This window comes from Schistocerca gregaria, chromosome 3, assembly GCF_023897955.1.
Source record: "Schistocerca gregaria isolate iqSchGreg1 chromosome 3, iqSchGreg1.2, whole genome shotgun sequence".
Taxonomy (NCBI): domain Eukaryota; kingdom Metazoa; phylum Arthropoda; class Insecta; order Orthoptera; family Acrididae; genus Schistocerca; species Schistocerca gregaria.
Window position 1 is genome coordinate 751,509,432 of NC_064922.1, and position 17,803 is coordinate 751,527,234.

General features: G+C 44.4%; 1 protein-coding gene across 1 annotated transcript in view; it reads left to right on the top strand.

Annotated features, from left to right (window-relative positions):
• The window catches only part of LOC126354260 (dopamine receptor 1-like), a 1,077,603-nt gene that overhangs the window by 907,753 nt on the left and 152,047 nt on the right, over positions 1-17,803 (top strand). The window contains exon 3 of the mRNA XM_050003780.1: positions 4,586-4,676. Within this exon, the coding sequence (XP_049859737.1) occupies positions 4,601-4,676 (76 nt within the window). The 5' untranslated portion in view covers positions 4,586-4,600. The remainder of the gene's footprint in view (positions 1-4,585; positions 4,677-17,803) is intronic.

Consider the following 17,803-nt stretch of genomic DNA (forward strand, 5'->3'; position numbering starts at 1 on the left):
TGAGTGGAAACATACTGCATGGTCGGAGGAGCCTCGTTTCAAATTGTATCGAGCGAATGGATGTGTATAAGTATGAGGACGACCTCATGTATCTATTTACAAAATGGTTCAAATGTATCTTAACACTATGGGACTTAACTTCTGAGGTCATCAGTCTCCTAGAACTTAGAACTACTTAAACCTAACTAACCTAAGGACATCACACACATCCACGGCCGAGGCAGGATTAGAACCTGCGACCGTAGTAGTCGAGCGGTTCCAGACTGCAGAACCGCTCGGCCACCGCGGCCGGCTATCTATTTACATTAAAAATGAAGAAATTCGTCCTGCTGTATTTAAGGTGTTGATTTTAATTTGGCAACTAGTTTCAACGTTGTAACAGCGTCATCTTCAGGCCCATACACTTGTTGACGTCAACTGCGTGCGGCTGATATTAGAAGTCAGTGGTGAGATACGGACGTGCTCCGTGTGGAAGGTGGTTAGTAACTAGCATGAAGTTTAGCCCGGTGTATCTATGGACCGTGTATGTCAGCAGAGGACTGTTCAGTTGGTGGAAGCCCTGCAGTGGTGGGGGCGTGTTCAATTGGAGTGATATGGGACCACCGATACGTCTAGGTACGACTGTGGCAGGTGGCACATAGGTAAGCATCCTGTCTCATCACCTGAATCCATTCATGTCCACTGAGCATTCCGATGGACGTGAGCAATTCCAGGAGGACAATGCGACAACCCACACGTTCAGAGTCGCTATAGAGTGGCTCCAGGAACACTCACGAGTTTAAACACTTCCTCTGGCCACCAGATTCCCCAGACACGAACATTATTGAACTTATATGGCATGTTGCTCAAAAGAGATGTCCATCCCTCTCGTACTCTTACGGATATATGGACAGCCCTGCAGGATTCATTGTGTCAGTTCCATCCCGTACTACTTCAGACATGAGTCAGTCCATGCCACGTCGTGCTGCGGCACTTCTGCGTGCTTGCGGGGGCCTTACACGATATTAGGCAGGTGCACCAGTTTCTTTGGCTCTTCAGTGTAGGATATCCCATAACTTTTGTCACCTCAATGGAGGTTTCCAGTTCACTCAAGATTTACTGTAGCAACAGGGTGTATGGAGTGCATGAAATGATTTCATTTAGAGATCAACAGCACAAACGGTTCTGAGGTAACAGCATCGATCCACGCTGAAACACCCATATTAGTACGTGGTGTAGCCTCCACAGGCTGTACTGCAGGCACTGACTCGTGCATTCAGTCGACTGCACAGGTGACTTTCCTGAGATTTATTCCAGACCTACACCACCTGTTGATGCAGTTCTGAAAGCGTTAACGGTTCACGAATCGCACGAGTCATTTTTCATGCCGTCATAGCTCATAAGTGCTCGATTGGAGACAAGTTCGGAAATCATGCTGGCCAGAGAAGACGGTGTACATCTTGCAGTGCATGTTGAATTACACAGGCAGAATGTGGGTGAGCATTATCCTGTTGAAACAAGATATCACCTTTCTATTGCAGAAGCGGAAAAAGAGCGGGTCTAACAACATTCTTCATGTACCGCACGCTCTTTAGCATCCCATTCAGAGACACCAAAGGTGAACGAGAGTTGCAACTTACCGCACCCTATACCATAAGCCTAGGGCTTAGCCAGTGTGGCTTGGACCAATGTACTCTATGATACAGCTCTCACCAGGTCTACATCGTACGCGCAAACGACCATCATTTGCGTGCAGAAAGATTCTGTTGTCATTGCAGTAAACAACATCGTGCTATTCCATCTTCCAAGTAACCCTCTGACGGTAGCTGTCGAACTGTGCACGTCGATGCTGTGGTGTGAGTGGAAGACGGGATATATGTGTGCGTGCCTGTAGTCCCACTACTAATAACCAGTTTGCAACAGACCGTATTGACATGACGTGATCCTTTTATTGCGTTGTGTTAGCTCTACGATCTGTCCCTGCTGTCCTTACAATACGACTATCCTACTGGGCGTCTGTGCTGCGTGGACGTCCGTAATTTCGACTACAGGTGTGAGAATGTACGTGATACCACTGATACAAGCATCGCTGCACAACTGATACAGCACGTCCAACTTGAGTGACAATTCCCGGAAAGGACTATCCTGCCACTCGGAACACCATATTCCGACGCCTTTCATACTGGCTCACTTAGCTGCAGGAAGCATGAGTGCGTCTCTGTAGTATGGTTGCATGCTTGCTTCACCCGTTTGCACCTCACTATCCCCCAGGTAGCATATCCTGTCACCGGATGAAAATCGATGTCATCTTTCCAGGTGTCCTAATTTTTTTTACCGACGACGAATGTTATGAGATGTGGCACTTCTATTTGTAAAATTTTTCCACAGAGAGCATATTTGTTGAGCTTCTTTGCCGAGCGATGTTACAATCAGACGTGGTGTTTTGGCAGTTCTGACGTAGAGGATTGATTTCGTAATTGCTGCAGCTTGGAACATACCAAATGAGGAAAAATCTGCCTATGCGTTCCCGTGTGCTAATATTACAGGATATGGAATGTCTTATTTAGGGAGCGTTTACAGTTTAGGCTTATCAGCACTGTACCTTGCACTTTCACTCTTTGCATGTTGTCGGCTAAAGTACTTGATAATATGCATGAATTTGGGAAAGCATCACATCACCCTTTATCCCCTTTCTTTTCAAATTACTGAACGTAAGAGTAAGTTTTGTCAATACTGCTCTCTTCGTGAGCTTTCTGTTTTATATTGAAATTACAATAGTTGTCAGTAATAATGATCGCCAATGTAGACATGTTCATATAAATCTCTTATGGTTAATAAACAACCAAATTACAATAGTTTCGAGTTATTCCTTAAATAACGTTCACATCCCACTCCCCTACTTACAAGGTTTAACGATTACGCGGACATACTGCAGATAGCTTGATTCCGATATCAGTGAATGGTTTAATGACACTTTCCGTACTCGTGTTGTGCCTAGTAAGAGCTATTTAGGTAATATGAAAAGCGGCGTGATTTCTTCTAGCTCATTCTGTTGCAAACTATTGTAATCAAAGTAGGCATGCAATGTAGAGTAGAACTACGTTTCTGCTGTTGCACAGGTAAACCACATGGCTCCTAGAGCCAGGTTCAGAGACGAGTTAGTGCGGTAAAGGAACAGTGAGTGTTTATTCGTTTTGCAGAGATTCAGATGACGTTCAGTTGCAGTTTATGTTTATCTTGTATGCCTATTAAATTGCAGATGCTAGGCCAAAAGGACTAACTCAGTTGGAGTATTGTGCTAAAAAATATTGTGTTATTCTATACTCATAACAGTGGATAAGTACACATTATACCAAGTCATTAGCTCACTCATTATTCATGAATCCTGCAGAGGATTGGTTTGGTTAACACAATACTGATGTTGTGTAACTAGAAGATTGTATCAATTTTCTCTATTAGAAGTTCTAATGTAAAGACTATACATACAGTTAGTACATTTACATAGCAGTCACACCTAGAAGGTCAGATCTGTCATTTTCACAGAGACTGCGTAAAGTGTACACAATTCTAGACATTGGAAGTCCAAATACGGAAGATTCACGTATTCTCATGTAATGGCTTAATATACGCAGGTAGAAGCATAAAGGCTGCAATTGTTTAACGATACTTGTTTTCAGCCACTGTTTTCAACATCTTTCGAGATATTTTTACGCAAAATTCATTGTACTGCTACGAAATAAAATTCCAAATAACACTGACATGCACAACATTTAAGACAGGGCATTGAACTTCATAAACAGTATTTTATTCACATCTGTAGCCCAGCAGTGAGCATGTCCGACTATCACACGCAGGTCGTGGGATCAGCTAACGGTACTGTCAGTTACTTTTCCTTGGCGGAAGGACTTAGTCGAGCTATTCAAAATGGTTCAAATGGCTGTGAGTACTATGGGACCTAACATCTGAGGTCATCAGTCCCCTAGAACTTAGAACCACTTAAACCTAACTAACCTAAGGACATCACACACATCCATGCCGGAGGCAGGATTCGAACCTGCGACCGCAGCGGTAGTGCGGTTCCAGACTGAAGCGCCTGGAACCGCTCGGCCAATTCTGCCGGCAGTCTAGATGTATTCAGGCCGACTGAGGAGCTATTTGAATGCGAAGCAGCGCCTCCAGTGTCGGTTAAACTGGCAGCAGACGGGCTGCAGTGAACAGACACCATACCATTCCAAATCGAATCAAAGGGACTCCATATTGCAGAGGATGACACGGAGACCGGACATCAATGCGCTGTTTTCTGGAACTGTCAGCTAAGTCATTCTGTACTTTGTTTTATTTAAGAGATAATTTTAAACGTCCAGTTACGCTTGCGACAGATCGTACGTCCTCTGCTACACTACTCTGAATGCTGGGGCTTTGTCACACTGGCTTTTGAATCACTTACACTTAGAACCTTTAACTAGTAGTCGTAAAATAATACAACACACGTATTAAGTACTTTTTTTTTCTTCCTACCATGATCGCCGTTGGACAAAGTGTTTACCTTCATGCGCAGTGTCTTCTGTGTATAGAGATTGATAGAGCGTCCTGGTGACTGTTGCAGGTGGAGGAGACGTCGATGGCCAATGCGACGGAAGAGGCGGGCGCCGACTCGGAAGACGACGCCCTCGAGACGCTCAGCGTGCTTCTAGTGGGTGAGGCTGTGGCGCGTCACGCACTTGCGAACCGCTTCTCGGCAAGCCTGCAGCGCGTAGCTTCCAGCTGACACAACGGCAGTCCGCTATCCGATGCATGCAGCCGCTTCTCACGCGTCCGGATTCCAGACAAGACAAGTGGCCACTTACCGACAGTAAATGTCTTCACAACCCAGACACCATGAAAGATATAAGAAATTATCTTCAACAAATGCAAACAACTTTTTGTAAATCACAATGACCAGGGCTACAATAAATGATATCAATAACTTACAAAGTTAAAATTTTCGCAATTATTACGTGTACAAATACAGTCAAGACAAAAAAAGGCGCACAAAGAAAGAATTATGTAAACTAGTCGCAAACTGATATTCATGCACGTATAGAAGTAAAATGCAAGACTGTAAACTTTGGCCGGCGATGGAAGAATACACTACTGGCCATTAAAATTGCTACTCCACGAAGACATGCTACAGAAGAGAAATTTAACCGACAGGAAGAAGATGCCGTGATATGCAAATGATTAGCTTTTCAGAGCATTCACACAAGACTGGCGCCGGTGGCGACACCTACAACGTGCTGACATGAGGAAAGTTACCAACCGATTTCTCATATACAATTCCAGTTGACCGGCGTTGCCTGGTGAAACGTTGTTGTGATGCCTCGTGTAAGGAGGAGAAATGCGTACCATTACGTTTGCGACTTTGACAGAGGTCAGATAGTAGCCTATCCCGATTGCGGTTTATCGTATCGTGACATTACTGCTCGCGTTGGTCGAGATCCAACGACTGTTAGCAGAATATGGAATCGGTGGGTTCAGGAGGGTAATATGGAACGCGGTGCTGCATCCCAATGGCCTCATATCACTAGCATTCGAGCTGACAGGTATCTTATCCGCCTGGCTGTAACGGATCGTGCAGCCACGTCTCAATCCCTGACTCAACAGATGAGGCGTTTGCAAGACAACAACCATCTGCACGAACAGTTCGACGACGTTTGCAGTAACATGGACTATTAGCTCGGAGAGCATGGCTGCAGTTACCGTTAACGCTGCATCACAGACAAGAGCGCCTGCGAAGGTGTACTCAACGACGAACCTGGGTGCACGAGTGGCAAAACGTCATTTTTTCTGATGAATCCAAGTTCTGATTACAGCATCATGATGGTCGCATCCGTGTTTGGCGACATCACGGTCAACGCACATTGGAAGCGTGTATTCGTCATCGCCATACTGGCGTATCACCCGGCGTGATGGTGTGGGGTGCCATTGGTCACCTCTTGTTTGCATTGACGGCACTTTGAACAGTGGACGTTACATTTCAGATGTGTTACGACCCGTGGCTCTACCCTTTATTTGATCCCTGCGAAACCCTACATTTCAGCACCATAATGCACGACCGCATGTTGCAGGTCCTGTACGGACGTTTCTGGATACAGAAAATGTTCGACTGCTGCCCTGGCCAGCACATTCTCCAGATCTCTCACCAATTGAAAACGTCTGGTCAATGGCGGCCGAGCAACTGGCTCGTCGCAACACGCCAGTCACTACTCTTGATGAACTGTGGTATCTTGTTGAAGCCGCATGGGCAGCTATACCTGTACACGCCATTCAAGCTCTGTTTGACTCAATGTACAGGCGTACCAATGCCGTTATTACGGACAGAGGTAGTTGTTTGGGTACTGATTTCTCAGGATCTATGTACCCAAATTGTGTGAAAATGTAATCACATGACAGTTCTAGTATAATATATTTGTCCAATGAATACCCGTTTATCATCTGCAATTCTTCTTGGTGTAGCAATTTCAATGCCCAGTAGTGAACGTGACGCTGCAGTGCAACTTGACCGTGCAACTGGCAAAGATACTGGACTTGGGATATGTCTTTGCGGATTTCATTGCGTGAACTCAATTGCACAGTGACTATACCTCACAGACATGTGCGTTGATAATATACGCAAATGTCAGAACTTGAGAGAGGATATGTTACTGGACTCAAAGACACCTGTTGGAGTAATTGGCGAATTGCTCGACAGATGCCGCTGTCCGACGTCGCAGGCAGGAATGGACGAACCAGGGCCGAAGGCAGCGTCAAGGAGGAAGCGGTCGGGCTAGAGAGACGATAAAACTTGAGGACAGATAATCGTCGGAGAGGCAATCAGACCCACGGATTCATCATTTCCATCAATCTAACGTGAAACTGGTGCTTCAGTGACCATTAATATCTCGCTCACGTAAAGGGGACAGAGCTCAAGGCACCGCTTTCATCGACCGCCATTGGCCTCTGTACACTAAAAATACTGTTTGCATTGATCTGGGGCACATTCGGAATGGAATCTCATTGAGTGGAATAGAACCGTCTCCAGTGCCGAGTGGGTACCAATCTGACTCAGTCTGACTGTGGCGAGCTATACAGCCTAACGGTCAGGAGTGATGTTCAGGGGTGCAATTTTATTTCATAGCAAGACTCCTTTCATTATCATTCGCGGCACCCTTACATAACAGTGGTACATAGACGATATTCTACGCCTTGTTTGCTGCCCTCCACGACAAGCTATCCTGAACTTACATTTCAGCAAGATAATGCCTGCCCACACACTTCGAATGTTTTTGCTGTTTGGCTTCGTGCCTTCCAAATCCTACTGTGGCCAGCAAGATCACCTAATCTCCCCGCAGTTGAGAATTTTTGAAACATTAGGGGCAGGGGCCTCCAAGCAGCTCGTGCTCGTGATTTTTACGATCCAGGGCGCCAGACGTACAGAACTTGAAACGATATCCCTCTCTGGACGACATCAAACAAGTCTGTCAATCAACACCAATCCGAAGGACGCTCAGTTTCTGGAGCTCTTTCTCTTGAACGAATCATCAATTTCATCAGATCGTTTGTCTGTAGATGTGCAGCTACCTATTTCCGTCCATTTCGGATAATTCCTTCGTCAAAGCATGAATAGCCCCGTGTCCACCAGTTACGCTACGAGTGAGGTATCTTGACAGAATGGCAATAAAGTGAGAAATAGTTTTTGGAATATGCGAGATTGTTATTTGTTACAGTAGTGCAACGAGTATTTAGAAGGAATTATTTTTAAAAATCGCAATGTAGAGGAAGCACTGTGTGTTTGTATCTGCAATTTTGGGACACTGGTTGTGTCTCCAAACAGAAAAGACCTTCTCCACCAAATGTGCCATGTGCTTGGATGCAGATGGTCAGGAAACGTTTCGTACGCAGTACACACACACACAAAAAAGAACAACATCAACAGTCTGCGCAAGACGCGAACTTCAGATACCGCAAAAAACTGCTTGGAAAACTTTACGATAGCGCGCACATTTCAAACCGTACCGTCTGAAGTTTTGCATCACAATGCTGATCGAAGCACTTCCCACTTCGAATGTGATATTCAGCGAGCAAGCAGCCTTAGAATTATCTGAAAAGGTTAATAGTCACAATGTAAGAGTGTCTGAGACTAAACATCCTCATGAAATTGTGGCACATGAACAAGATTCGCTACGTAAACAGCGATCTTCCCCCTCGGTGGATTGGATGTACTGATGATGGCTGATGAAGGTGTGTGTGGCTCTGATCTCTTGCATCTCAGCCTCCTCCCCCCCCCCCCCCCCACTTCCCCAGTACCTTTAAGTCACATGATCTAATGCCTTGTGACTTTTCTCTTTAGGAGTATATTAAGAACCGTGTTTACGCACCCTGAATGCCAAGAAAACTGGAACAATTCGAGAAATGTGCAGCGCTAACTGCTGACAGTTGACAGGATATGGCAACATAAGGTATGTATCGAGCATGATTACTGCTTGGAAGTGTGTCATAAGACCAACGAGGCACTCGTAGCATATTTATAGTGTAAAACGCAGACTTGGTGAGTTTACGGTTCTATTTATACATACTTGTACAAGTAATATTTTTGTAAAATATAGAGCTTTGTAAATGGATGAATCATTTATAGTTGCCCTGTATTTACCTTCACGAAAATTAGCGCCACCGAGACAAGCATAACTAAGGTTCACACTATACGCTACGGACAAGTAGTCATAAAGTTTTAGTTATCACCTCGATATAATCAAACTGTGATCATGAAATTTGTTGTTAGTCCTTCTCTGCATATTCACCATTCTATGCGATAATCTTTACCACCGGGGACACAGACTGTTGGCAAAGACTTAGAGGACACCATGTCAGAACAACATTCGGGGGTGTTGGGGAGGGGGTAGAGGGTGAGGGGCTGAAGCAGCTCGTATGACATGGACAGCTTCGTTTACACAGCCTTCCGTAACCTCCTCACGGGTTTCCAGTGATATCCTCCCGTGATAGTTGGCGTCGTCCGAGCATAATCTGGTCGCATCTCACCACGATGGTCCAAAAAACACTCAGTATATGATTTGTAGGTGAGGCATGGTTGTGAATCCATATGTTCCATTGCTTTCTTTGATCCTTTGACTCGGGTTTATAGTGGCAGACGCATTACTCACTCGTCCATGATGATATACAACCAGAGAAGGCATCTGATTTTGCTTAACACAGCTGCAGTATTTCATGTGCTGCTTCAGATCAGTGAACTATTCGAATGTCTGCGAAGAATCGCGGAACCCAACGGGCGTAGACCTTTTCAAGTTCAAAACGTTGTGCAAAGTATTTAAAATCGATCCATTACTTATTTTCACTTTTTCCAATATTGCATCTACTGTGGTACCCAGTTTGTGGAGCACAGACATTTCTCTAACCTACCACAAGGGGCGCAGAAAAAACCTCTGGATCTCCTTCAAATTTCCTGACATAGAGTGATTAAATAAAATATAATTTACAATTCCGATCGCCGTTTGGGACTGTCCATAAAATTACGTATCGATTGACACAGATGACGGGTTGATCTGATAATTATTTCAGAAGTTGGTGAAGCTAATTGTTAAATAAACGGCATCAAACTATTTTTTTCTGCCAATTAGAGAGCACCATCTGCCTAATCAGAGGAGTCTCGTGAGGGCTTCGTACCCCGCCGGCGAATCTTAACAACAGCGGAGACGGGGCACAACAGCAAGACTCAGTCAGGCACCATCGTAAGGCCTCTTGATCTCACTCTACAGCAGCCTAGCTCTAGACGAGATGCCACGGATCAGTGTAGTATTGTACGCCGAATGCGCTCACTTGTATCACGACAAACCGCGTTCCGGAATTCGAGCCTGCTTTTGACTTAGACTGTGTGTTCAGTATTCCGCTCATGACAACTTAGGTTTTGTTCACGGATTCCGCGCTCGCATTGGGCACAGGTTCCTTAGGGTCAGCGTAATTTTTCAAACCCCGGATTAATTATTTTACAAGATCGCGAAAATTCACAAAGACTGGCTGAGGCGTTACTTTGAAATTCGTACGACGACTACGTCGCTGCAGAGGGGAACTAGGCTGCCCTGCCCTTCTTAGAAAGGCCTCCGTTCGAGCAGCCTCAACGCCTCAGCTACGAGGCTTTGTTTCGCTGCCACCCTGACCAGGTTGGTCATGGCGGCCTCTTTCTACTGGTAGATGGGTACTATGGTGTTAATAAGCGTGACGGGAGAGGTGCTCGCCATCTCAGTCGATCGCAGCTCATGGTTGCTTCAGGCCGTTGCCTTTATTAACGCGGGTGTTTGCCAACATTTCCAAGTCTGTATGCATACGTCCTGTTCTTGGTAGCAGTCATGGATCGCACAGCTCGTGTTAGTGCAGCATTGATCTGTAATACAGCCGCCAGTCTTTTGGTTGTGAATTCTTAGGAATTCATCTAGATTGGTAGATTGATAACGCTAAGCATGCTTTCACTTTAGGTGATTTTTGGTGTCTCAACCTGGACTTCAGTCATCTCAGTTCTGTTGGCTACTAATCATTTTAACGTAACTCTCCATGTACTCTCCCTCTGTCCACATCTCTCTCCCTCTCTCTAAACGGGAGCTTTAAGAGTTATTCAGACGCTCGTCTATATATCAGTTACTTGTTTTATGTGCCTTGCCTACTGCAAGAAATGTTCATGTCAGATTTGACTTATTTATGTGTGAAGTAACCTTTTTTTTATATTTCAACATCCTACCTCGCATTTCAGTGTATTTTGGGAGCAATATATCTAAATTTTTACCAGACCTTCTGCTATGTGGAATTCCCCGGTAGCCCCCTATAAATGTCCTCTGTTGGCTATCAGAAAAGCATGCCACACGAAGCGGAGTCCTTTGCTAACCACATTCAAGACAGAAGTAATAGCATTTGCGACCGAGTGTTCCAGCTCATTGCAAAACAGGGATTGGGCAGCTTCAATAATTCATCAATCTTATCAGCATGTTCAGTTAGCAAAACAACGGCATCTACACTTTCTTCGAGCACCGGGGGTTGCTCTTGTGATTCTCTGTTCTTCACAGAGACAGTCCATTCAACAAGCTCGACCACAATTGAAGTGCGTGCACCGCGTAGCCACTGTGTCATCTGATGGAACATTGCTGCTGTGCATTTCCGCCGACAACTTGGATTTGCTACAGCATTGTTCCCCTTGAGATGCAGAAAACGATTCACCACACGTTGCTACTCGTTTATCAATGGGATTCGACAGTTAGCTCTGAATCGTCTATCGGATGACTATGGAACTGTCGCGAGGGGATTTTTGTGTCTTTCAGAGCTTCAGAATTGTACCTGAAGGGAAACAAAAACTTAATTACGTAACTTTTCTTTTGGAGGTGGCACTTAAAACTTTGGGATTACCCCTTATTAAGATTCAGGAAGAGCGCCATTCAAACGGCCAGGACACAATTACAGCACAGTATCACCATTGTCAATGTTTTTTACCGAGAAACTCACCAAGTTGTAAAATAAAGTTTGCGTTAGTTGCAGGAGCTTCTTGTCACTTTTCGTCTAAGCGAAAAGAGATTACATTTTGTAAGCATGTCACTCCCTTTGCAACTGTACTTGAGCGTCATTACAAGTTGATGCACCCAGTTACTGTGTTGAATGATGTGCAAACCCCTTTCGATACTGCCTCAAACAGTAGTAACTCCTACCTTATAGGCTCGATTTGTGCAAAGCAATTCTCCTTGTAACCTGCTGCCTACCTTACCGAATAACCTGAAAACAGAGAGATTCTTTGATGAAAGCAATAATTTAACAATGAAGACGTCCTCACAGCCGTAGTGGCACATTGCTTACATTACCGAAACTTCTTACTAAACGTAACCGCAAGCATTGCAAGCATGCATAGCGTATCGTCTGAGTAAAATACAATTCAGTAAATGGAGCACGTCTATTGTGAAAGAAATATGAAGTATTCAATAATGAAGCCAGAGTACCAGAATAGAATCTGCGAGCGAATGGAAAGATGTATGATAATGAATTCCCGAAGACTACATGTATGAAAATCTCAATGTCATTCATAAAGGGATATGATAAACAACTAAAAAACTTTGCAAAACTTAAAGAAAACCTTCGAAGACTTTACTTTGACAGTGATGAAGCGGCGCAAACAATGGTGAGATTGTGGCTCCGTTAGCAAAGTCAAACATTCTACGGTTACGGTATTAACAAACTGGTCTCTCATTGGGAGAAATGTGTTCGTCACCAGGGTGACTATGCTGAAAAATAAATACGTAACATAAAGAATACCGATGTAGAATGTTAATAACTTTGTTTCATTTAAAAAGCCTGAAGAATTTTCACATAAAAATTCGGAAGCATGCTGTTTGTGAATTATTTGAATTTACATTTTTAACTCAAAGACGAATACTGAGCACCACGTTTTTTAAAGAAATAGAAAACGCTATTACGTTACCTTCCATTAGGAACATGGGTGCACTCAGCGACTGTGATATGACTTTCAAATGACAGAGCACAGCAATTAGTCGTCCTTTTCTTGCAGGTTTTATTTGGCAAATCTAGATTTCGGCTAGTGCGTAGCCATTATCAATGCACCATTTCCTAGTATCAATGCACGTTCTGCTACGTCAGTCCCCTGTTTTCCGGGCTTCTCTCACATTTCTTTCAAGGGTACTATTGAAAGAAATGTGAGAGAATTCATAAGGTAAGAAGGTAAATGACATCGAAGCTATCGTGTTCTCTGAATGCTTCACCGAGAGCTTTCTGAGATGTTGCAATAACTGCAGGGAATGGGAGATGAAATGTCTCTATCTACTTAGATACCGTCCAGTTACAATAATATGGCCACCTTTCAAAAGCCTGAATGACCGCTGTTTGCGGCGCGTACCGAATCCAAAGAGATTCTGGTCCTATGTGAACTATGTTAGTTACAAGAAACAATTAGTGCCTTCTCTGCGCGATAGCAATGGAGATACTATCGAAGACAGTGCTGCCAAAAAAGAGTTACTAAACACAGACTTCCGAAATGTCTTCACAAAAGAAGACGAAGTAAATATTCTAGAATTCGAATCGATAACAGCTGCCAACATGAGTAATGTAGAAGTAAATATCCTCGTAGTAGAGAAGCAACTCAAAAGACTTAATAAAAGCAAGTCTTCTGGTCCAGACTGTATACCAATTAGGTTCCTTTCAGAGTATGTTGATGCATTAGCTCCATAATTTACAATCATATCCAACCGTTCGCTCGACGAAAAATCCGTACACAAAGACTGGAAAGTTGCACAGGTCACACCAATATTCAAGAAAGGTAGTAGGAGTAATCCACTAAATTACAAGCCCATAACGATAACGTCGATATGCAGCAGGATTTTGGAACATATATTGTGTTCGAACATTATGAATTACCTCGAAGAAAACGGTCTATTGACACACAGTCAACATGGGTTTACAAAACATCGTTTCTGTGAGACACAACTAGCTCTTTACTCACATGAAGTGTTGAGTGCTATTGACAAGGGATTTCAGATCGATTCCGTGCTTCTGGATTTCCGGAAGGCTTTTGACACAGTACGACACAAGCGGCCAGTAGTGAAATTGAGTGCTTATAGAATATCGTCTCAGTTATGTGACTGGATTTGTGATTTCCTGTCATGGAGGTCACAGTTCGTAGTAATTGACGAAAGGTCATTGAGTAAAACAGAAGTGATTTCTGGCGTTCCCCAAGGTAGTGTTATAGGCCCTTTGCTGTTCCGTATCTGTATTAAAGATTTGGGAGACAATCTGAGCAGGCGACGCTGTCGTTTATCGATTAATAAAGTCGGCAGAACATCAAAGCAAACTGCAAAACGATTCAGAAAAAACATATCTGAACGCCTTAAAATAAACTAAATACCTAGGTATTACAATAACGAACAACTTAAAACAACTTAAATTGAAAGGAACACATAGAAGATGTTATGGGGAAGGCTAACCAAGGACACTTAGAAAATATAACAGACCTACCAAGGGGACTGCCTACACTACGCTCGTACGTCCACTTTTAGAATACTGCTGCACGGTGTGGGATCCTTACCAGATAGGACTGACGGAGTACATCGAAAAAGAGCTTCTGTAAAGTTTGGAAGGTAGGAGACGAGATACTGGCAGAAGTAAAGCTGTGAGTACCGTGCGTGCGGCGGCTCAGATGGTAGAGCACTTGCCCGCGAAAGGCAAAGGTCCCGAGTTCGAGTCTAGGTCGGGCACAAAGTTTTAATCTGCCAGGAAGTTTCATATCAGCGCACACTCCGCTGCAGAGTGAAAATCTCATTCTGGAAACATTCCCCAGGCTGTGGCTAAGCCATGTCTCCGCTATATCCTTTCTTTCAGGAGTGCTAGTTCTGCAAGGTTCGCAGAAGAGGTTCTGTAAAGTTTGGAAGGTAGGAGACGAGATACTCGCAGAAGTAAAGCTGTGAGTACCGTGCGTGAGTCGTGCTTCGGTGGCTCAGATGGTAGAGCACTTGCCCGCGAAAGGCAAAGGTCCCGAGTTCGAGTCTCGGTCGGGCACACAGTTTTAATCTGCCAGGAAGATTCATATCAGTTCACACTCCGCTGCAGAGTGAAAATCTCATTCTGGATACATCGAAAAAGTTCAAAGAAAGGCAGCAAGTTTTGTATTATCGTGAAATATTGGTGAGAGTGTTACTGAAGTGATACAGGATTTGGGCTGGACGTCATTCAAAGAAAGGCATTTTTCGTTGCGGCGGAATGTTCTCATGAAATTCCATTCACCAACTCTCTCCTCCGAATGCGAAAATACATTGTTGACACCGTCCTACATAGGGAGGAACGATTACCGTGATACAAGAAAGGAAATCGGAGCTGGTACGGAAAGATATAGGTGTTCATTCTTCCCACGCGCTATACGAGATTGGAATAATAGAGAATTGTGAAGGTGCTTCTATGAACCCTCTGCCAGGCACTTAAATGTGATTTGCAGGTTATCCGTGTAGATGTAGATGTAGATATAGATGTGTGACATGCAGGAAGAGTGTCAGTGAGGTTCTGGAAGGTACCGATAGTGATGTGGAGCCGTGGCGACTCCAGTGCTACAGTCAGCTGCGCTACAATTCTCGGCTGAGGATCCATCGTGCGAACAGCCAAGTCGAGGTGGTCCGACAGATTCTCGACTGGGTCTAAATCCAGGCAGTTTGGTGGCCAGGAAGTATGGAATAAGCACCTTGGTGTTCTTTTAGCGACGTGCGTACACTGTGAGCTGTATGGCATGCTGCTTTGTCCTGCTGGTAGACACCGTCGTGCCAAGGAACAACGAACTGTTTGTAGGGGGTGACGTGGTTCCCAGGGATATATGATCTGTTGTGCTGAGATCACTCAGGGAATGCTCTCCGCCCTGGACCCTGCAGACGATTTTTGCAGTATGTTTGCTTTCACACGATTCACGCCAACAGTCGTGTGTTCGATGGAGCATAAAACGTGATTGATCTAAGAAGGCCACCTGTGGACCCTCAATTGACATGCAGTTGCAGTACTCGCCTGCAAGTTCCAGACTTCGATCGCCGATGAACTGCAGCCTGCATGTGTGCAAGAACCAGGGCCTGCGCTGCAGAGGTCCCTGCGCATAAACGTTTGCTTAAAGGTCGTTAAGAGACACTGCTGGTCTCCCCTCGGTTCTTCAAATGGTTCAAATAGCTCTGAGCACTATGGGACTTAACATCTATGGTCATCAGGCCCCTAGAACTTAGAACTACTTAAACCTAACTAACCTAAGCACATCACACAACACCCAGTCATCACGAGGCAGAGAAAATCCCTGACTCCGCCGGGAATCGAGCCCGGGAACCCGGGCGCGGGAAGCGAGAACGCTAGCGCACGACCACGAGCTGCGGACCCCTCGGTTCTTCTGGGCGGTTAGCTGCTCGGCAGTTTCGCGTCTATTCGCCCTTACAGATCTGTGCAGCCGTAATTCACACCCATCATCTACTGCGTGAGGTGCACCACAGTTGCCTCGTTGCGAGTTTTGGATAGACCCATTTTGCCTTGTACGGTACACAGTAACTACAGCGGCACGCGTACGGTTTACAAGTCTCGGCGTTTCAGGAATGCTTGCACCCTTGGTCCGAAAGCCAATGACCATGCCCTTTTGGACGTCAGAAAAATTACTTAAATTGCTGACTTTTTCGCATTACGACAATTACTGCACTCTTCTCTGAGTTCCCCTTTCATGCTTATGGAACATTAGAGTTTCGTCCTTAGGCGAGACACAGAAAAAAAAAATTACTACAAATGGAGAATGGTGTCAGTGGCTGATGACTATTGGGTATGTGTAACGTTACTGGATCTACTCACGCAACATCGCAACAGATCATCTAGCAACGGCAGCTCTGCAAAAGTCAATGTCAAAGTCAGTTGCTCCAGTAGTCTTCAGTTTCTTGGGCTACTTGGAGAAGAGCTCGACCAATGGCAGTTTTATGAGGCGGAAGTTGGTTTTCCAGCCCTCACTGGTGGAAGCTAACTGTTTGAGCGGATTATCTCACTCTCTGTATGCAAACATTCTGTAAGAGTAGTGGAATCTTGTAACAGAATATTGACCATTCAGTGTGTACTTGATAGGAATGCGACCCGCCCGTCTGCCAACGACACCCATGAGTGTAAATGAGGAATTAAAGGACTTTAACTAGATTTCATTAAAAATTAACTTTTTTGTATCCATTGCGAATAAAAAATTGCCACTATTTAAGTTACAACCCTCGTATTACAGAACTCATTTTGTCTTTCTCTTCTCTGATTCCTTGTCCCAAGTCAATATTGTCTTGTAACCTTTTCCTCTACTCCTTCCGCTACAACTGCATTCCAGTCCCCCACGATTATAGCTCGTATATTTTCATCTGCTTCTTCAATATCCTCATATGCTTCCTCTGTCTCTTCATCTTCAGCTTGCGACGTCTGAAAGTGTACTTGAACTATAGCTGTCGGTGTTAGCTTGGAGTCGATTATGATAAGAACAACCCTATCACTGAATTGTTGACAGTAACACACTCTCTGCACGGCGATCCTGTTCATAACGAATTCTACTCCCTTTATCCCATTTTCTGCTGACGCTGAAATTACCCTACACTTTTCTGACCAGAAATCCTTGTCTTTACCCTACACTCGTCTGACCAGATATCCTTGCCTTCTTTCCATTTCACTTCACTGATTCCTACTATATCTAGACTGAACCTTTCCATTTCACTTTACATATTTTCTAGGTTCCCTACCTTCTGACATTCCACGACCCGACTCGTAGAACGTTAGCCTTTCGTTGACTATCACATATTTTTCTCATGCTCACCTTCTGTTTGGCAGTCCCTTCCCGGAGATCCAAATGGGGGACCTTCCGTAACCTCTTGCCAGTGGAGACATCATCATGATACTTTCAATTACAGTCACATGTCCAGTGGGTACATGCTATGTATCTGTAATACAGTGGTTTCCATTGCCTTCTGCAACCTCATGTCGTTGATCATTGCTGATTCTTCCGCATTTAGAGGTAGTTTCCCACCCCAAGGACAAGAGTGTCCTGAACCTCTGTTGGCTCCTCTGCCCTCTATCCAACATAATACACATGAAAGTTTTGTTGCTGTTGGAATCATAACGCAAAATTTTAATTCAGCCTCCGATTGAACAACGCGGAAGTGATATTCTTTCAATAAACATTATCACAATAAAACAACATTGTAAAATATTAGTACTAGCGGACCTAATCGTCTTATATCAGAGCTGATATAATATCACAGCAAGTGGCAAATGATGGTATAGAAAA